The sequence below is a fragment of the Bactrocera latifrons genome, unplaced genomic scaffold, assembly GCF_001853355.1.
Source record: "Bactrocera latifrons isolate USDA-ARS-PBARC rearing strain unplaced genomic scaffold, ASM185335v1 scaffold_188, whole genome shotgun sequence".
Lineage (NCBI taxonomy): Eukaryota > Metazoa > Arthropoda > Insecta > Diptera > Tephritidae > Bactrocera > Bactrocera latifrons.
This window is the reverse complement of record NW_017535385.1, coordinates 75,091-97,475: the sequence shown is the minus strand read 5'-3', so window position 1 is coordinate 97,475 and position 22,385 is coordinate 75,091. Positions and strand designations below refer to the sequence as shown.

Here is a 22,385-nt window from a genome sequence, read left to right as displayed (position 1 = left end):
CATTCACACACACACTAAATCTCCCACTTGAATAGCAGATGGAAGCAATTTATGCAAATAACTGTTTCGTGAATAATGGCGCGTGTGATTTTAAATAAACAATTGACTTCAAAATATGTGATTATTACTTCTAGTTGATTAATTTATACGAAAAGAGCAAGCCTTGCCACTTTTACAAACGTTTGAATATTGAAAACAAGAAAAAATTTTAATTTCCGATTAACCGAAGCTTTATACCCTTCACAGTTACAGCAAATTTCATATGGCGTAGACATCGCTTTCGCGTTTATAGTCGAGTTAACAACAGCGCGCCAATCGTTTTTCCTCCTAGCTATATGGTGCCAATTTGAGGTTCCAAGTTTAGCCAGGTCCTTCTCCAACTGGTCTTTCTATTGGCGTGGAGGCCTTCCCCATCCTCTGCTTCCGCCGGCTGATACTGCGTCGAATACTCTCACAGTTGGGGTGTTTTTATTCATTCGGAAGACATACAGCACATCGTTCCATCGGCTGCAGCATTCGCCGTTGCCAATACGTAAAGGATCATAAATCTTCCGGTGAACCTTTACCTCGAAAACTCGTAATGCCGACTCATCAGATGTTGTGCTTTTGCAACGTATAGCAGGACCGGAATAATGAGTGACTTGTAGAGTTTGGTCTTTGTTCGACGAGAGAGGACTTTACTTCTCAATTGCCTACTCAGTACGAAGTTGCACCTGTTGGCAAGAGTTATTCCGAGTTGGATTTCGAGATTGACTTTGTTAGCGCTGTTAGAGGAAATTATCTACGACTTTGATGTTATGACTGTCAACAGTGACATGAGAGCCAACTCGCTAGTGCGACGACTGTTTGTTTGATGACAGGAGATATTTCGTCTTCCCTTCGTTCACTACTAGACCCACCTCCTTCGCTTCCTTATACAACTGGAGGAAGCAGACTAAAGGCGCGGCCAGCAGCGGAACATTTTTGTAGAAGATTGTACCTTCTACGAGTATATTCCGATCTGCAGCTCGAAATATTTTGTCCGGCTAGGAGAGGTCCCCTTCAATCTTGTCGGAGCTTTTGGTTTTGCTCAATGTGTGTTTAAACATGTGTATTAATTTTGCGGGGATACCAAATTCAGACAAAGCTGCATAAAGACAGCGCTTCTTCGTGCTGTCAAAAGTAGCTTTGAAATCGACGAAAAATTAGTCGGTTCTCTATGAGTAGACTAACAGAGGTTCATGAATGTCTACATACTTATATAATTGTGAGTGAAAGGCAATGGTGGTGAGTTGTGCTCGTTCTCTCCATTAAAAAAATAAAAAATGCCAAGCTCACCTCCCACTTAATGTGTGCTTGATAATTGCGCTTGTCCTGGTGAGGGTGTGTGTGTGTTTGATTGATGCAGTTTTCATTCCTCCTGGGCGCCATTATTGCTCGTTGACTGGCATGTGGATACACGAGTATTTATTACTTTTATCTCCAGCGAACATTAATTGAAAATGTCAATGCTGCTGTTGTGGTTGGTGGATTTGCCCACACTGCCAACTGCTGTGTGGCATCATCACACATTTAACTTGCATAATTTCGTTAATTACTTCAACATTTTTAAGCGTTCAAGTGGCGCTTAATTGCACACTTCGGGTGGCAAAGCAAAGTGGCTGTAATATTCCTTTCACATATGCGTGTGATGCGAACACTGCTGGATTTAGAATGTGCGCATTAGGGTAGTCTGAAGGTATTTTGATCTCGAAAATTGGGGCTCCACTAAAGTTGATTTCAAAAATATTTAATGTTTTATATTTTTTGCGCAAAACTAAAAATGGAAATCGAATGTGGAACTAGTTCGCAATTATCGCGATTTATTTCGCGCGAATTCTGAGCAAATTCATTTCAAACATTTACCTAACTATAACTATAAATATAACTGAGCGATTTTCACACTTAAACTAGAAGCAAGTCTAGAGCAGCGCTGCTCTGCCACTTATCGCATTTAAATTCATTTCGGTGCGTGTTTTGAGTAGAAAACTTTGCGGCCACGTGTTAAAGATCACACCTCGTTAGGTAAACACTAAACGTTTCAAGGCAGAAGGTGAGACGCCAGTACATATGCACATCGCTAGATAATACAAAAACAAGTCTAACGTAAACAAATAAACTTAAATCATGTCTCATAAAAGTGGAATACTTGGAAAAGTATGTAAATTTAATAGGCAAATATTTCGCGCGATTAATGCGCAGATTCTCTTGATGAAATTTGCGGGGTCAGCGTCGTACATACTTTATACATATGCGGTATGTATGTCCGCCAAAATGAATTACGATATAAATAAACAAATCACTTATCATATAAATATAAGGTATAACCAAATTGTAAAAGGGCTGAAATATGTATGTCTAGTACATTTTAGGTTAGTTTGGTGTAAAGTGTTGGTCAGAGCTGATTACAGATTCATATACATTTTGAGCCTGTATGTGGAGTTTGACAGTAAACATTTCAAAGATTGAAGTATTAAAATACTTCCAGAGTAGACTTGTTGACAGACTGATGGTCGGAAGGATTTCGCCGGGGACCACAACTCGATAATCGAAGAAAACTGTCAGCATAACCTTAATTTTTGATCTGCTCTGAGGGGTTTTTTCGGCTTCGGCACACCTTTGCCACGATATTCGATGTTTCCGGGTCTTAAACATAAATCCAAGACTAAACGCTAGTAATAATACATTTTATCACATTCTGGCCGTCGGAAAGCATTGCTTCACCGACTTTAACGCGGCGCTGTTTTTCGAAACAATTGAGTGATTTTGGAACCAATGCTTTCACTTTTTTTTAGACCCAAATGATCTTTCAAAATGGGTTTCACTGATCCTTCCGATATTCCAACGAAGCTGTTAAGATCTCTGACTTAATCGCCGATTCTCAATAACCAATTACTTTGTTTTATTGACTTGTTGATCATCAGTTTTGTTGATGGCCGTCCTGAACGCGGTTCGTCGTCAACGTGTGCTCGAACCTCTTTGAATAATTTGTGCCAATCAAAAGCACTTGCTCGCCTCAAACAATTATCACCGAAGGCTCTTTCCAATATTCGGCACAAGAATTTGATTTCAATGATGACAGTTATAAGGAAGAAACTCGCTAATTGCGATTTTTCACACTTCAAAATAGCAACGCAAAGAATTAGAAACATCTTTTACTTTTGCTACATCTCTAAATATATATGACGCATAGTATGCATAGTATGCGTCATATATCATACTCTTTGATTTGATAACTTTTGCATTGCTTGCACGTCTGATACAAAAATTCCCGAAATGTGGCTAATGTGTGGAAGACGTGATGTGTTAATTTACACCCGATTCATGTGCGGCTAACAAACTTCCCACCAATCTACATATATAACTGCATATAATACTATATATGTATGTGAATAATGCAATTTGTTTATTGCAAAGCTTTTCCCTACAATTACAGTTTTATTTATTGCTCATTAAAAACACATTTATCCTCCGAATTAAATAATTTGCTAAAAATAAAATAAATACAAATTTGACTGCGCCATGATTATCATATCCCTATAAATTTATATGTATGTATATGTCTGTATGTATATATATTATATAATATTTATATTTGAAACTTGTCTCGCTAAAAGCGCGATAAGCTCGCCGATTGCAAATGAGTCAATGCAAAACGAAAACTATTTTGAGATATGATATAAGCTTTCGTTTGTTTTTCAAATGTGTGTATATGTATGTATGTATGTAAATATATATATTTGTATGTATGAGTAACTGTGGGCGATCTTGTTTATATATTTTATTTGTTATTGTCGATTTATGATTGCTTTCAGGAATGATTGATTATACATATTTTATCATGCACAGTGTAACACAGATATAACTATACTCGGGAATGTTTAGATGGGCACTGTTCCAAATTTTTGCTTTATAAAATTATATCACCGTTATATTCACTTTTTGCCAAATAATACTTCTGGTTTAATATAGGATTTCTTTATAAATGGCGATATTAGCAATTTATTATTAAGGTCAGTATGTTCAGAGGTTTCATACTGGCCAATCTTAGAAAGGGAGTATCCTCTATATATACATACGCGTTGTATCGTACAATTGAGGGTCCCGCTTCTATCCACATAAGAAACTTGCTAATTGATCATCGAAGCACACTTTTAGCTATAAACTGATTCTGTAAACAAATTTGTATGTCTGTCTATTCCACTTTTCTAATGTCTGTTATAAAAATCGTTTGTTTGTGTGCGTTTGTCGTTTTTAATATTTTTCATTTAATGGAAATGATGGACGCACTTTCTGATTTTAAGCTCCAGTATTATTCAGATGTCAGGTGAATTTAATTATTTGTTTGTTTACATTTTTTTCGCTTTGAAATGTCCAAATCAGCTGTGATGACTTTCCCTAATGACATACAGATGGCGCTAAATCAAAGTCGCACAGGAAGATCACGCATAGATTAGATGCAAGTCTCCTCCATGACGTGATTAAGAAATGTCAATATTTTTTTTGCCAATCTTGCTAAAACCAGTAAATTAATGACCTCAGTAGCCTCAATCGGTGACGAAAACCTAAATCTAATCATAAGAGGTCTGTCGGAACATGATACAATGACGAAGTATTTGGGTCCTCTGCATTTAAACAACAAATAGGTCAAGCAATTTGCTTAGCCAATTATTATTTTTAAAAATATATTTCCAATAACGCCTTGAAGATAATTCGCCGTTCAAAGTTTCCTCCATAAATATTCTCCCTCAACTTCATTCAAGTGCAGTTACACATGTAATGGCTTCGTAAGTCAGGAATTTGCAGCGCAGCGGCCACAATAACTACGATTGTAGCGTTCCACTTCCCTTCCTTCCACTTCTGGATCGCTATGCGTCTAATTGGAAAATGTTCGCTGCGGAGAGGCGCGCAGACGCCCGTCTTTATCTCTTGCGATTGCAACGATTGCGCGCCCTCGTATGAAGCTGTTTGTTTTCGGCTCTTCTGCAAGTGCTCTTTGCATTCCTTAATTAATTGCGAATTGTGTGGCCAATCATTGTTTGTGTATTATGCCGTTACATATTTACTTTCCGCCGCCGCCCCGCTACAAATGGAGCACTTGACTGTTCATTGACTTCTCTCGCCATGTTTGCATTATTTATCAATTGCGCATGTATTGGCAATTTATTTTCATTTTTCTCCGCTTTGTTAATATTTCTGTTTCTGTTTCTGTTGCTGCCGTTCAAGCGCGTTACACACTATTTACAAAAAATTATTTATGTGCACTGAATTAATTGCAATCGCTGCCACAAGGCACGGCTAAGTAGTTGCGAATTGCGGGCGCCGGCTGCTGCGTTCACTTTACTTTTCCAATTTCTTTTTGCTTTTTGCTTTTTCCTTTTTCCTTTTTGTTTCTCTATTTTGTTGTCTTTTTTCATTTCTTCATTAGACTGCTGCCAATTGTCGGCGAATTATAGACAATATAGCGCTGCAATTAAGTACAAGGAGGCGACTTCCATTCACTGTGCGCACGCATTGTTCAGCCGAAGCCACCCCGCACCACCCACCGGCGCGCTTCCTGTAGCTTGTCTATTGATTTCTTATTTGCCTTTGGCTTTCATTGTACTGGCTCTGGCACTCTTTGAAGTTTCTGTTCTGCCATTATGTTAAGCCGCCAAAGCGAACAATTCGCAACTACTTGGTAATTACATTAGTGTTGTTGTTAACGTTTAAGAACAAAAATTGTAATGAAGAATAAAGAAATATTGTTCGAATTGTGGTGACTCGCTGTTGCTTTGCACAATGCGATTTTACACAGCTTGTTGCATTAACAATCAGTGCGTGGCATGCACCTTCTACTTTTCTATGCTGCGATTGTGCCCAATGGCACCGCTATTCATTTGTCAAATAAAAAACCAAATGATGTAAGAGTTGTACATATGAGAAAAGTTCTTATTACAAATTACCTTAAAAGGTTATATGGATTTCCTCAGGTAAGAAACAGCCTTTTTCAACAATTTTTTTCTCATATAAAAACTTAAATATTTTATTAGAATTTTTAATGTTGCAAACATACACTATTAACAAAGAAATTCTGAAATTTTTGGAAAAAATGTTTTAAACTCGGTCATTGCGACGCCATTTCCGGCGAATCCTCGGAAAAATGATGTGCTCTCGTTGGCAGGATAACTCCTTTCCGGATCACATAAAGTGAAAAAATACGTGTTTCAGTTAAAACCTTAACTTAGAACTTGGACGAAGGAAAAACACCGAAAATTGGATTTTTCGCAGACATTTTTACAAAAAAAGAAAAAAAAAAAATTAAAATTTCAATGAAAATTTCGGAAATTTTTTTTTTCAAATAGTTTTTTATCGAAAGAAATTTCTTCGTTCAAGTCTTTAAGAATTGTATCTCAAATACATGTGTAAAATTTCATGAAGATCGGTTGAGTAGTTCTCGAGGAATCATGCCAATCGACTACAAAAACAGTTTCGAGAAAAACGCCTTTAAAGACTTGCACTTAGCCTAGCTAACCTCGAGCGCACAAGTCCTCAAGGCTGTATCGCCGAAACTATTACTAGGATCAACTTAAAAATTAAAGACAATATTCTAGAGGTCTTGTAGAATATAATAAGACAATAAAAAAGTTCGATTTTTTAAATCCGTAAACCCCCAAAAAGTGAGGGTGAGAAGTGATTTTTGACCTGCTTTGGGAAGTTTTTTTGTGCTTCGGTTCACCCTTCCCAAGATATTCGGCCGATAGACCGTCTCTTTTCGGATCGTAAGCATTAAACCAAGACTAATCGCAAGTAATACTACGTTTCATGACATCCTGCTGCTCAGAAAGCATTGTTTCACAGACGTTGACGCGACGTTGTTCTTCGAAAAAATTTAGTGATTTTGGAACCAATCGTGGTTTGACTTTTCTTAGATCCAAATGACATTTCACAACGTTTTTCACTGATTCTTTCGCTATTCCAAAGCTGCCAGTAAGATCTCTTACAGTGAATCGTTGATTCTCAAGGACCAATTCTTTTATTTTATTGTTGTGTTGATCATCGGTTGGCGTTGATAGCCGTCCAAGACGTGGTTATTGCACATTATTGTACGTTGGGTTAACGTAAAGGCTTGTAGAAGCTCATTACCGGAATATTTGCAGGCCTTAAGTACACAATTGAGCATTTTAAGAATATGCAAACACACAAATAACAATTTTTTTTTGAAACTAGTTCCTTTTGCATCAAAAATTTCCGCAATATTATCTAATTACCTTAAAATTGATTTTATTTTTGAATACATTTTTCTCTCTCTCTTTTCAGGTGAGTTGTCCCCAAACCACCAAAATTCACAATTCTCCACACTGCAATCCCGTAAGTTTAATTTCACCTATTTTTATTTATTTATTATTTATTTCTTCCACCATCATCATCATCAAGCACTTGTTGTTCTGTCTCTTATACACATCTAGATGTGTATAAGAGACAGTCTCCACACTGCAATCCCGTAAGTTTAATTTCACCTATTTTTATTTATTTATTATTTATTTCTTCCACCATCATCATCATCAAGCACTTGTTGTTCGAACCCAAACCAAAACTTAAAATAACGTAAATAGTCGCAATGTCTCATATGAAATCCCCCACAAAAGCCGCAGAGTTTTATACGAGCTTCTTCATTAACATCCCGTCTGGACATTAAATAGTTTGCTATTGCATCACCCACTAATGATCCGGCTATGGTTGAATGGCCCTCTTTCTAGTGTACATATTGTTGCTTAATACTTTTTAAATTTGTGCACCCACAAGCTTATGTGTTGGTGTGAAAATGGTTGCACCCACACACATAAATGCCTTAGATTCCTCCATTGCCCGCTTTTCTCAGTTTGTTTGCAAGGCAGATCTGCCCCTTGATTAGCGCAGATGCAAGCTATTGCGTGTGAAGCGTTGAAATCTCCTCACTCAATCTTTTCTGCGATTTTTCAATGAACGATAAGGCTCAGTACTTATGAGTGTGTGTGTGTGTGTGTGGTTCGCCCTCATTTGGGGTCAAATGATTTGGTCCAGTTTTATTCTATTTCTCCTCGAATGAATAGAATTCTTTATTCATTGCACGAATGCTTTCCGGGCATTGCGCTGTAAATGGAAAGAAACATTAAGGATTTCGGTGTTTGTTGCTGTAATTTCTATAAGAATACTTAAAAAAATTCTCCCGAGAAATTTATAACCAAAAACACGTTTATATTTGACATACATATGTTTAAATTTGATAAGCTCATAACGCTTGGAATTCGCGTATATTTTAACAATAAGTAAGTACATATATATTATTGTGTACATATGGTATGTACATAACCATAAAGCTACCTCAGGAGACACACTTCATTGGGCAACCGATAAAATTCAACCGTTGGTCTTATCCTTCCGTACAGTCGGCTTTCATTTTATGCTTATCTTGTGGTCTGCCACATGTCTCCTCGTGCGAGTCGTCACTGCTCTTCTGCTCCTTGACTGAGTATATTATATTTTACTCTTGCAGATATGTTTGTTGCATTTCACCATTTTTATTTTGAGCGACTGAATTAAAGCATACGGATATTGCAATAAATCCTTTAAGTCGTGATTATGGGTAATGAAATAATGATGAAAGGGAGTTAAGCAGCAGTGTGATTTCCTGTTATTGTAAAGCTTTTCCGGTGAAGAGTACTTTAATATGTGGAAAACATAATAAATTTCCAAGAACTAATTGGTTTGGTATGTAGACTAGACACTTTAAGAAAATTACATAGAAATTGAGAGCTTGTATAATTAAAACCCAAAAGTTTTTAAAAATTTTATTTAGAGCTTGGATAATTAAAACAGCAAATGTTGCCTACAATTAGGCGCAATGTTAAATATTTTTAGCTAAGTGATCCACCCAATTCGCGAAATGCATTACACATTTGAAAGAATACGAGCAAAGTATAGAGAATAAGTAGGATTTCTTTGTTCTAGTTCCGAGTTCAATGGATGCAGTCAGTTTTAGAAAATTTTGTAGAAATTGAGAGCTTGGATAATTAAAACAGCAAATGTTGCCTACATTTAGGCGCAATGTCGAATATATTTAGCTATGTCAGCTATCCAATTTGGGAATTGCATTACGCATTTGAAAGAAAAGAGAAAAATAAAAACAATGAGAGGTGCTCTGTTTCCTTCTAGTTTCGGCTCCAACAGAAAAGTGATTTTTGCGTCGAAATATATTGACAAACTATATATGTCCACATTTGTATTGTAATAAAAGGAAAATGGCGGCTGAGCACAACTCTTATGTATCTGCTTTGCTGTGCATTGAACCCTTATTAGCAAACAAAATTATTCATCTCATGAACTGGCTGCTAAATTGCCATAACGGATACGAAATTTCCCGATAAAAGTAAAGAAGAAACTGTGATAATGTGTCCGAGCTGCTTTAATGCGAAACAAATGTTACGAATACTAATAGAATGAGGCGAATTTTCTAACATGTATCATTGTCTGTGTTCCGCCAGCGAAGAAGGCAGACGAGCCCAAAAGCACACCCAACGATTGTGCCGAGCAGTGCGCCTCTGCTACTAGACAACGAGCGACCTTTGGTATGCTCCGGATCCTACAATGCGACGCCACTTTTTGATTTGCCGCCAACTTCTGGCAAAGGCTTCACAGCGGCTACGACGGGACCCTGACTGGTGCTGGTCGGTTGCCTGCTTGACTGGCGCTGCCGTGTCTGGTCGCTATTGTCTGGGTAGTGGCGTTGTGTTGTTGCTGTGCGAGTTGCGAACTGGGCAACTTGCCATCTTGGCGCAGATACACAGAGCGAGTATCGAAAATCGGCGTCTACAAATATACATAAGTGTATTTGTATTAGGAGTTAAATGTTACAAGGCAAATAGCCGCATATCTGTATCTATATATACACATGTATGTGTGCGTGTGACTACCGAATTTACACTTTTGTTTTTGTCACACTGCCTGCAAATGGCCGCTTGATACAAATTTATTTTATTTCGCAGAAATAAAAGCACACACATATGTATCGGGCGTAAAAAAGCGACAAAACAAATATACATCAACAGAGAACTTCACCTTGAGCGGAATTCGAAAGGTATTTGTTTGCTTTCGCTTCGTTTTGTAAACATTTGGCTTTGCTCTGCAATGTTTTGTGCGCGCGCTTACCAGCGAGCGAAATAAATGTGGCGCCAGGAATGCTTTTAAATGTGGCAGGCTTTTAGGCGCACGGCGATTTATGAGTTTCACTTGAAGCGACTTGTTCGCAGCCGAAAGCCGTTTACAAGTGTAAATAAAACAATGAAATTAATATTTTATGGCTCGCCAGTATGCAACACATATATTGCTACTTGCCACTTCCCCCAACAACTATAGCAACTTTTAATATACTCGGCACAGCGTTGCTCGAAGCTTTCGCCGCTGCATTTCTAAGGGTCGTCTGCTTGTCGACAGCATTTCCTGTGCTTCAGCGAAACATTTTGCACATTGCGTATGTCTTCACTCGGCCATTTATTATTATTTCGTCGTGGTGTCTAAACCCGTCCTCCCTGTTCATCCTGTCCTCTCCGCCTGACCACAAAACGACTGCGCTTGCTGAGACGTTCGCTTGTTCTTAGTTTTAATCTCCAACCTATTTGCACTTCTAACACTCATTTACGTACGTTGCCAACTCATTTCCGTAATAGTTTGCCTGCAGTACTTCCTGTTCTTTCCTCACCCCGACACACTGCCGGACCTGTGGTTTTGTGTGTGGCTGTGTGTGTGTGTATTTGTGGACGATGCGAGTTTCCTTTTTGTAAATATAGTACTTCGCAAGTGGTTATGTGTCCTCTACGGAACAGTTTCAACTATTTACCGTTATGTGGTAACATCACTTGCTTCCTTGTGGACAATTCATGATATATAGAACTTTTTAAAGAGGAAATATAATTTAAATTGTGCTGTTGGTGCAAATGGTATTCGAAAAAAAGAAAAAAATAAGAATAGCAGTAATCGGCATAGCATTTCTAATATTTCTAAAGTGAGCTCAAATCTAAATCGCTTTAAGGATATTTCAGGATTGTTCGACACTTACTAGCATGGTTTAAAATACAGTTTAAGTCTGCCATATATTTAAAGCTCTGAGAAGAAAACATAAAAATATCAATGCTGACAGAAGTAATCTAAAAAGGCTTAGATTTTTAAATATTGTCTGTGGATGGTTACAACCTGGCTGTTAAACTAAAGAGGCTGAAAATAGAACACCAAATTTGACACGAACTATTTGTCTGACGATTTTTACCTTGAAAATCTTCTCGTTGTTCTATTTTGCGTGAAAATTTGAAAACAAGTATTTGATTAGCCCAAAGGATGCTGTGAAGCCCGTGAAGTTATCGAAAACTTGTCTCACGCGAGTCGTTCAACGAAAAAGTTTGCGGATTTTAATTCTTGTTTCGGACATGAAGCGTTTAAATGCTAGAATCATACCAAAAAACCTGAATCTCTTATAAAAATTACTACGACCTCTACGCAAACGAGGTGTTTGGTAAGGTAGCTGAGAACCCCACATTCGTCAAACGCATGATTACTGGGGACGAGACGTGAAGATAACGTCAAAACTGTTCAACAACCGAAAAAACCTCAATTCGCTGAAGGTTATCTCAGGCGCTATCCGACTGATTTCAACCAAATTTTGTATGTGTGCGAATTCCGACAACAACCACACTTTTCCTTAACTTTAAATACAATCTCATTCTTTCACTTCAACTATACAGATTAAGGTATTTAATCTTATGCCCATAAATTGTCGAAAACGGTCGAAAACTTTTCAATATCCCAGATACTGAATATTTGGTCCTCAGTACATTTGGCTGATTTTTTACTGAACATATCGGTCGACGTATGAGTTATAGTATTGAAGTTCGGAGACAATATTCTTGTGTTGACAGCATGTCCTCGTGCCACAAATCGGGTAAAATCACGTCAATACAAATATAATATTTCCGAACTTGCGGTTTACTTCTATCCTTCAGTATGTAAAAAATATCAATGAAATTCAGAAATAATTTTTGTCTAATAACAGTGCGTCTTCTTGCCTGCAATTGGATGTGATGAATGGAATAATTTCCACTTTTAAGTTGAATAGATAATACCAAGATCATATTTTATATATCACTTTACTATATCACTCATTTACTTGCTATAACTATTTTTATATATGTTAACCATGAACGTACTTTTATAGAGCTTTTGAGCGGATTAAAGCCAGTTTTATTAAGTGAAATCGTAATTAGTTTTTTAATACATCTACACACATGCGAAAATATGTTGCAATAAATATGAAAATATTTGCAATTCAATTGAAAACCCGCATAATCTCACATGCGTATTGCATGAGCCGGCGCTTTGCGTAGCCTACATTGCGGCGCATTTGTTTATTTAATTAAAAACAGCTTCCCGCACAAAAGTCCTCTGACAATACACAACAGTAACCGATATGGAAATACCACATTTGCGTGTAATTTCGAATTTAAAATGGATAGAGAGAAACTTCCCCCGAGCTGGTTGGTTAGAATGCAAATACTGGCGCTATTTGTTGCACACGTACAACCGCTCGATGCCAGCATAGGTGCATGGAGCTTGGCGCCGCAAAGTATACATTGCTGTGTGTTGACTGGCGCATAGTGCATTTTGTGGTCATTACGTGCTTTGGTGGGAATTTCTATACCCTGCAAGTTTATAAAATGTGGGAATGCTAATTTCGCTTTTTTTTTTTATAAAATTGGCAAACAAATTTGATTATATTTATGAAAGTAAGGAAAATATTTTAGTTTAGTTGTTGTTACATTTTCTTCGGAAATACTGCCGAGTGACCATTTAAGTCAGTGTTGCTATTTTAGAGTTATGAAGCGATGAGTTCATATTCATAAAGCCATAAAGACAATGGAGTTTAAGAAGAGTTAAAGGTATTATGAAGGACTTAAGGTTTCCGAATAAAAATTAAAATAGAGTTCGTGAGTGAGTTATTGGATTGCCATCAATTACAATCAACTGTTCTGCGTCGACCAAATGGTAGTCAGAAGAACAATTAGCAAAACTTCCCAGTCGCTGTTTTTCAAATAATTTTTAATCTGTCTTGTCTCATGAAGCCGAATCGGTCTTGCAACAGAGCATTCCCTTGCGGTCGTTGATATTCAGCGCATATGATATTTTGCATTTAGGACGGTAAATTTTTATCAGCATCTGCACCTTGCACTCTCCCTTCGTGTTGGCTTCGACCATTACCAGGTACCTACAGCACAGTAAAATAGGCCCCCCTCTGAACTTAATGGTGCTATGGTTGTACTTAATTTGGAGCATCTCATATCATTTCTTATTTTCAAATTCAAATTTGCTCTCATCACTTAAAATAACCTTTTTCCAAAAACTTGGCAGCATTTGATAATACTTTTTGCCACATTTCAATCGTACCTTCAACATCTTTTTGCCGATGAAAGACTTTTTGATCTTTTCTTCTTCTTCTCTATTGGYGTAGGCAAAGCTTACGCGGTTATAACCGTGTTTAGAACAGCGAGCCAGCCTTCCCATAAGAAAGCGCAACGTATGGGTCTGGTTGTGGACAAGGACAAGACGAGACATTTCCTGTTATCAAACAAACTGTCGCCGCATTCTCGACTTGGCTTCCACTCCACTGTTGACAGTTTTAACTTTGAAGTCTAACGCAGAATACTGTGCGCTCGCTGTACTTCGGACTGAGACAACTGGGAAGTAAAGTTCTCTCTCAATGAACGCATCTGTAAGTCGGAGATGTAAGTTTTCGAGCGAAAGGTTTTTGATCTCTTGATGACTGGTTTGATAACCATCTTTCGGGTTTTGAGCTGAATGTTGGCTCAGCAACATTGATCTGAAGGCTCTGCTGAATAAATCGGCTGAAACTCTTTCTTCAGCTCTCTAAATATTTTAGTTTCTGCTCCAAACTGTCTCCACTGGTTATTAACTGTACTATGAAAAAATTTGAAATTTTTTATTCAACTCCTCATATATTTTGTTCATAGTTCAATACTTAGTTGTACAATTCTGTCATTTCACAGCAACTGACTGCCAATGATTTCTAATTTCTTCGTAATTTTCTTTTTTATCATTACAAAATTACTTTTCAATTTGTGGTTTGCTTGCTTTTTCTTCATTCCCAGCAATGTGTGGTGTTTATTACTAGATAATGCTTAATTTGTGGCGATATATTTAGAAGTTACTGAAAAGACCCAGTAGGAAATAAAAAAATGTCATAAGCGCCTATTCGTTGGTATATCGTATGACTATAATACACTGAAGCCTTTTGGAATATTTTGTAAATTTTTTTTTACTATTATTTACAATGTCCTAATTTGATATAAAAAGATATGCAAAAGAATACTACTAAATTTGTACATTCTTAAATCAAAAAAATATTTTTAAAATTAAAATTTTAAAAGCTGCGATTAAATTAGAGAATTAGTTTGAAATTTAGAAAAAATAGTTCATTTAAGTTTTGGGTTATGTTTTTCCTGCAGGCCTCGCACAAGCCACATCACATTAGCAACTGCCTTCCACAACTCGAGACGGCACATTTTATCAGCAGTTCACAATGATTCGCATCTATGCACTAATATATCTCATATGTATGTACTATGTGTGTATATGCCTCAACATAGAGTTTTTTCTGAATCCATAGCTTTCTGTAGGTTGCAAGACCGTTGAACTGACTTGCAGTTATTAACATCTTGAACTCTCATATTAAACGCACACACCTAAACGTTTGCATATAACACTAATTGCTGGCGTTTCACTTTTCTCGGAAATGCTCGGTTTTTGTCTGGCTGCCAATTACATTTTCATCGCTTGCAAGTGGAAGAGCGGCGAAAAGACTCTGTTTTTAATCGCATTTAATTGAAATTGAGCAATGCATGGTGGCAGATAAACTAGCGGTATTGAAGCCAAGGCCTCTAATACAGAAATAGAAATCGAATACGATTTCATGCCCCAAATAGAACTCTTCAAACGCATTGTTCGCATTGAAAATGTATAAACATGGATATTTAATACTTTTTCAGCAGTAAAAATTTCACACAAAGAACACGCATAATATTTTCTTTCATCTCTTGCTTATCTGTCAGCAGTTATCACTTCTCGCTATGCATTGTCATCTACCGGCAAATAAATGTTTTCTTCCCATTTCTGCTTTTATCAATCAGCATTCGCATTTCCACCCCTGAAAGTGGGTGAGTAACAACAAGCGCCATTCAAAGAAGTCCTCCATGTGCTCTCCCATTCATGACTCTCAGTTTCACCGCTACTTTTGATTAAAAAATCGCATGCTACTTTGGTATCATCAATCGTTTTCACGCATGCGATTCGCTATTTTATCTGAGTTCCACAAACCTGTCCGTCTCTTGCGCGTGACAGTGAGCAGCATTTTGCTTGCTCTCATTCATCGAAATCGGCAGCATTTGGCGTCCGTTGAGTTGAATGAGCGAAACTGTGTTGTTGTTTTTGTTGTTCATGGGTTTGTATACAAAATGCTTGTACACCATAATCGAGATAGTCGCGTGCTCGCGCAGAAATGCACAATGATACTAAAATCTATGTGTGCGCTAATTGAAAAAAAAAAAAAACTAAAATTAAAATTAAAAAAAAGTTTTGTTGTATTTTAATAAAATGCCAAATTTTATTTTCGTGCTTAAGCTTCGTATTGCTTTGGGGTATCATCCGGTATAATCAAAATTTACCGTTATGTTCGGATATTTTTGGAATAATATTTTGCTAAAAGTGTTTTTCGCTTTGTTGTTTCATTTAAATATTCTTGGCAATAACTGGTTTTCTCTTGACCTAAAATCGTTAGAATTACATACATATATGTAGAATGCTGAATATTTCGAGACGTCATTTGAAAGTCGAAAGCACTTTGCTGAATAAATATGTATATTTTTGTGGATTCTGAAAAAAAAAACACTTTGTCATGAAAATAATAGAATTTGTGACTGACTGAAAGATGATCTAGTTTTGCCATGAGTTATTCTGCGTTGGATTTGGAGTCTAACGTTAGACGAAACTCTCTCTGACTTCGAAGTTATGACTGTCAATAGTGACGACTGTTTGTTTAATGACAGGAGATATTTCGTCTTAGCCTGGGTCACAACCAGACCAATATGCTTCACTTCCTTATCCAGTCTAGAAAAAGAAGACCTAACTGTACACCCTTATAGAAGGTGATACCTTTTCTATTTAGCTATGCAGCTCGTATTTTCTTCAGCAATATATTGATTTCAAAGTCGCACGATATGGTATCGAACGGCTTGGAGCGCTCCTTACCGATCCTGGCCGATCTTTTGGTGATGCTCAACGTCAGTTTACACAACCGTATTAGTTTTGCGGGAATAACGCGGCATGAACGACTTCATTAATTATCCATCTCTAGTTCTCTTCTCAGGGCATCTCTATGCCTAGTACGTTCGGAGTACTTGGAAGATGGTAGTTGAGTTTAGTAAACGGATAGAGTGAAATACATATGTAGATCAAGATCCTCGTAGTATGCCCTCGTCCCTACTACGCAGTCCATTTTGAAACTGCCGCTATAGATTGATAAGTATCGTTTTTCCCTACTAAGAATAATCCACAACTAAAGGATGCGAAGATATAGTATAATTTATTTAGATGTTTTGAGCTGTTTCAGAATATCGCTATGTAAATTTTTTCACTTTAATTTGCTGAACTGTACACAAGATGCTGGCATATTGTACGTTATCGATGTTTCTAATACATATACAACAAAGTAATGTGAAGCTTTCCATATCAAATGATCATTGTAATGCGATTTCTTTCAGATAACCTCTAACTTTCTCTTACTTTGAGGTGTTTGCGGTTTCCAATCTCATATTGTAGCCACTAATAATTTCCATAACAGTGCTTAGGGTTCACGCAGATACACAAACAGGCATTTATATATAGTAGATGAGAGTTGGCAATAGGCAAAAATATTATGAAATCTGATATCACATTGTCTCCATATTGATCACTTTTATTTATATTACAATAATTACAGTTTTTGCTTTGAATGGCAATTGCTTTGGTGAAACTTTCGGCGTCAATGAACACGCCAAAGCTTTCGTCAGCGAATGTCACACCATAACCGCAGCTAAGCTTGATGTAATATATCTATTTATCTGCCATCTGCATAAATGTCTGTGTAAAGATTAATACAGCAAACATATTTACGTTAAGTTTATTTAAATAATTTTATTTTGCTTAAAATGTTAGTTATTGTGCGAAAAAGTATTGCTCTGGCATCTTAAGTATGAAGTTCAAAGCTTTTATACGATTTCAAATAATTTGCCAGCGATAATATATTATTGAATGGTTGCAATCTGAAAATATTTCAACAGTTATTTAACGGTTTTTATGTTAAACTTCACCTGTGAAGAAACCACAAAGTCTTTGGAACGCTGAGTCCCCAAAAAAGTAACTTCTAACTCTTGCTTTTAAATTAGGCCGAACACTGTTTTGACTTCATTAAAATTTTCTTTTTGTTATTGAATCCTAAGCTTTGTTAATCATTTTGATCCACAAATCGTCATTTGAAGTGCAAAATAACGTAACATGATTTTTATAAATTTACAGGCGAAGGAAAAGCGATACAATAGAGAGCTCTCATATTGAAACAAAATTAGAGTTTTGGTTAGTGGTAAAGTGGCTATGTATTGGTTATATATTAGCTATATATAACTTATGTAGTGGTTATATATTGGTTATGTCTGACAGCGGAAGCTGAAAAATTTATGCCACACATTGCATGTAGTGATTCGGAAGCAATTAAAAACTATAATTCGATTTTTTTGATGATACATTGTTTTGCCTTTTGGCTAACGCTATAGACTTTCTCAATAATACTTCTAAAAATTGACTCTATTTGAGCTATACTAATCATATGAAGCTTAGAGAGTCCGAAACTTGTAGTTGTGAGCATCTTGTCTCTGTGAATATTAACTCAAAAACAAAAAAAAAAAAAAAAAAAAAAAAAGACAAAAGAAAAAAAAAAAAAAAAAAAAAAAAAAAAAAAAAAAAAAAAAAAAAAAAAAAAAAAATGCCTTATGAAAAAAAAATATATGCTCGACCCGCAACCAGTTGACATTAGAAAGAGACGAAAATTGGGAGAAAGCACTTGCAAACACTTTCTTTTCAGGCGAAAAATATTTAATACTTAAATATACTACAAACTTTTTCTTCATTACGCTACTATTCATATACATACATATATATGTACACATATACCCGTCACTGTTAATTTCCTCTCTGCCTACCTCAAAGACTATAGATAACGAATTTAATTATTTAGGCGGCAAATGGCAAAAGTTTCTTTACAAACCGATATTACGAAGCGGTTTGGGATTAAAGAGCGAATTTTTCGTTTTAATTGACTCATTAACTGTATTTTGTTTTGAGCTTAAAGTCTTCAATATACGTTCGTTATGAAAATAAAGGTCGCAATACAGTCGTGTGAAATTTTCAGGGAACTTAATTTTTCGTGAGAACAATTTGCGTTAATCGAAAAAATTAGTGATGTAGAAAACGAATCTTCTTTTTACTTTTATTTTGCAGCTTAGGGTTTGCGAAAAGTAGCTATACTTGTAGTTTACAATACAACAACAATAATTAAATGAAAAATAGAGCATCTCGCCTGCGCTCTCGCCAGGCAGTGATTATTTTTAATTGTATTGTCTTTATTCATTTGAAAAAATATCTCACGGGGGCCTTGAAACATGACCTATTGTTTGTTCTGTAATAAAATTACTATTGCATAGAAATTATTATGCCAGGGTTCACTGCAAGTTCTTAGAAAGAATTTTTGTATGCTGTCTCTGATAAATATTCTATAAAAACAAATTATGCTTCAAATGTCTAAAAGGTTTGGTTATAATTACAAAGAGTGACCTACTTGTTGGTTCTTTTACACTCCCTCGCTATATTGCAGAGGTAAAATGGGGCTTGCGGCGCAATATCTGCCTCAAACACCCTATTTCGCTTCTACACGCCTCAGACTGCCTGAGATTGCACTTAGCAAGACACTTTTGTACTTAGTAGACACCCAGCCAACGTCTGCATTTAAGTAGTTCAATCAACGACGGCCAGCGCACACAATTGATTTGGCCATCACTCCGCCCCACTCCGCCAGACCACTTGCGGCCACCTACAACCCCCACACAGCATGGAAGAAGAGCCTCTTCTAAGCCACACTCGAATGCTATCGGATGTAACTGCATTGTGTTTGTTGTTGTTGCATACTCTGCAATATGCCGACTAGTTGCCGTTGCTGCCCACCGCAGTTCCCGTCGTCGCCACCCCGGAAGACGGCGCGTGGGGTACATAAGGGCTTTACAGATCGGAGAGTTGGTTTTCTTCTAGCAACAACAACAAAATTGTAATGCAAATGTAAATGTGGAATTCGCCGCATTATGCGCCACAATGACAGATACCAGTGTCAGCGGCAGCAGCAGCAGCAGCAACATCAACAACAGCAACGGTAGTATAAACAACAAGTGTGTCAACCCGTCAGAGCTGCGATTGTGCATTATTGTGTCATATAGCACATCATCATTTGCAAAAACAACAATGCGGCAGCAGCCAGTCATTGACCGCTTCAGTGAGCCGTAAGCGTGTTGTTATGGCACTCGTACTCGTACTCGAGCTCGTGCTCGTCGTTAATTGGCCAGGCGGCAGGCGGCAGCAGGCGGCGGAAACAAGCAACAATGAGGACAACGACAACGACGCCGATGACGGCAAATGTGCACTCTTCATGTCTGCTTGACAACTGTTGGTTCATGCTGTTGCTGATTGCATGCGCTCGTATAGGCCTGTGCACTCACCCTCGTTAGGTCGGGTATTCCACTGAAATCTGTTCTCTGTTCTCTGCCATAACCATGCTTACTTACAGCCGAAAACTTAACCAGAAATCGCAACTTTTTGAGAATTTCGTAATAACACCCTTTGTTAGGTAACACGTTATAGTTTAAAGAACAAGTTATAAAGATTTCGTACCGCCCCGTATCCTTTACTACACCCACAAATCTCCTTTGCATCCTCCTCGAGTGCCACCGCTGCTGTTGCAAATGGCAATGTTGCACTTTAAAAATGATAACAATACCCACCCAGTCCTCGCTTCACGCAGTGCTACCGGCAAAAAAAGTCCTTTAACCGTAAGTGAGTGTGTGTCAGTGGAAGATAAATTCCAACTGACACATTTATTTCGCACAAATTTCACGCGGAAACATAAATGTTCGCTTTCTGCTCAGACGGAGGAGAGTGTGAGTATGAAGATATGCCGTCGAAGGGACCAGATTTGGAGGACTTAAATAATTCATTTTATATGGCAAGTGTTCTAAGTATATTTGAAAATGGTATTTTAATAGCCCAAATAACGGAAATAATAAGTTTTATGTGGATGACTTGTCTCCTTATAAGCTGCTTATTAGGCGTAATTGTTAAAAAAGCGTTTTAGTTAGAATTGTTGACGGGTGTCTAACATCTGTAATGAGGGGTTCGCTTTTTACTTGTATTGAGTTGCATAAGTGTAAGTTAATATTACCAAAATATATAGATATGATATAGCAACTCGATTTTAACAGTGCAGATAGAATTATTTATGAGGAGTGATCCTTTTCGATGTTCCTTACTTTTCTAAAGAAAAAACTTCAAATTTATTTTTTGAAGATTTTCTCTTTCAAATGTTGGCCGCGGACAAGGGCTTAATCGAAATGGGATTGTCCGCATAGACTTAAGACTCTAGACACCTTAGAAAAAGTCTAAGGTGTGATGGTGATAGCAAGAAAACAAGAGCCATCACCGATCTGACTCTATTTTATTTCATCGAAAAGGGCCAAAAACAATTAGCTTTTGTCATTGTCGCTGAAAAAAGTGAAAACAAAGAATTTGACAAAGCGAAATCTCTGTTGCTCGCACACGAAGGTCAGCAGCCAATCGCCGCGCGCGAATTCGTCAAAGGAATTAGTGTGTTTAATGAAATTATTTCTTTGTTCTGACAGCGGATTTGTGTGTGCCAGGAGAATTTGGCGCGTAATTGGATGGAATTGTAGACGCAACGAAGCGAATGCGATGAAATAAAAACAGGTGTGTGCGTGTGTGTGTATGCACTCGAGTACTTACACATGTAAAGCTGCATGTAAAAGCCGTAAAAATTTTACACTAATCCGATTAGTTGCGTCATACTCTTATCTTTACCACATATTATATGCTCTGCCATGCTTTTTAATATACATATGTATGTGGTTATATACATATTACATACATACCTACATGTTATGTTCTCTTCCGCTTTTTTGCTCTTTATTCAATGCTTTATAAAAAGTGTAACAGTGATCGGTTTTTGTTCAAATTGCGCCGATTAATTATCTGTTTCCATCTAGACGGCTTGTTCATAATACCACCCTCGTAGAAGCCCCCTCCTCATTTGCGAAGAACTCGGACAGCCACAAACCTCTTTTGAGTTGAACTTCACATCAACAAGAGCGTTTGTCATAGGCAGGAGCAGATGGTAATCACTCGGGCTATATGGATAAAACCTCCCTTCCGTAGCTTCTGACGAGTCATCAACGAAGTGTGCGGTCTGGCGTTGTCCTGGTGGAACACTACACCTTTCCTGTTGGCAATTCTGGTCGCTTCTGGTCGATCGCCTGCTTCAAGTGGTCCAGTTGTTCGCACTAGATGGTAGAATTAAGAGTCTGTCCATATGGGAGCAGCAAATAGTGGATGATTCCCTTTCATGGCCGTCAATCCCGGCTTGGCCACTGTTTGGGACGATTCACAGGCCTTTGACTACGACCGTTTTCGCTTGATATTGTCGTATGTGATGAATTTTTCGTTACCAGTCACTATCCGCTTCAAAAATGGGTCGAGTTCGTTCCGTTTCAGCAGCATGTCGCAGGCGTTGATTCGGTCCAGAAGGTTATTTTGCGTCAAATCACGTGGCACCCAAACATCAAGCTATTTTGTGTATCCAGCCTTCTGCAGATGGTTTAAAATGGTTTGGTGACTAAATCCCATCTTCTGGGCGATGTCATGAGATGCCACATGCCGTTCTAACTCTATGGTTTCTATGATTTGATCGGTATTCGTCGTCACAGGTCTTTCGCCGGCTGGCTTATCCATGGTGTCGTTTTCACCCGCTCTGAATCGTCGAAACCATTCCTCTGCAGTTCGAACTGATAGAGTACCATCCTCCCCCCCATAACACTATTAATCTCACGGAAGGTTTTTATAGCGGGTTTGCCTTTAACGAAGGAAAACTTTAAAATAACGCGAATTTCGGCGTTAGTGAACTCCATGTTTACACGTCTATAACT

The 22,385-nt window shown here is 37.5% G+C and overlaps 1 protein-coding gene across 1 annotated transcript in view; it reads left to right on the top strand.

Moving 5' to 3' along the window:
- Window positions 1-22,385, top strand: part of LOC108967412 (putative uncharacterized protein DDB_G0271606) — a 66,185-nt gene that overhangs the window by 35,781 nt on the left and 8,019 nt on the right. Inside the window, exon 4 of the mRNA XM_018930800.1 lies at window positions 7,318-7,368. Coding sequence (XP_018786345.1) covers window positions 7,318-7,368 — 51 coding nt within the window. The remainder of the gene's footprint in view (window positions 1-7,317; window positions 7,369-22,385) is intronic.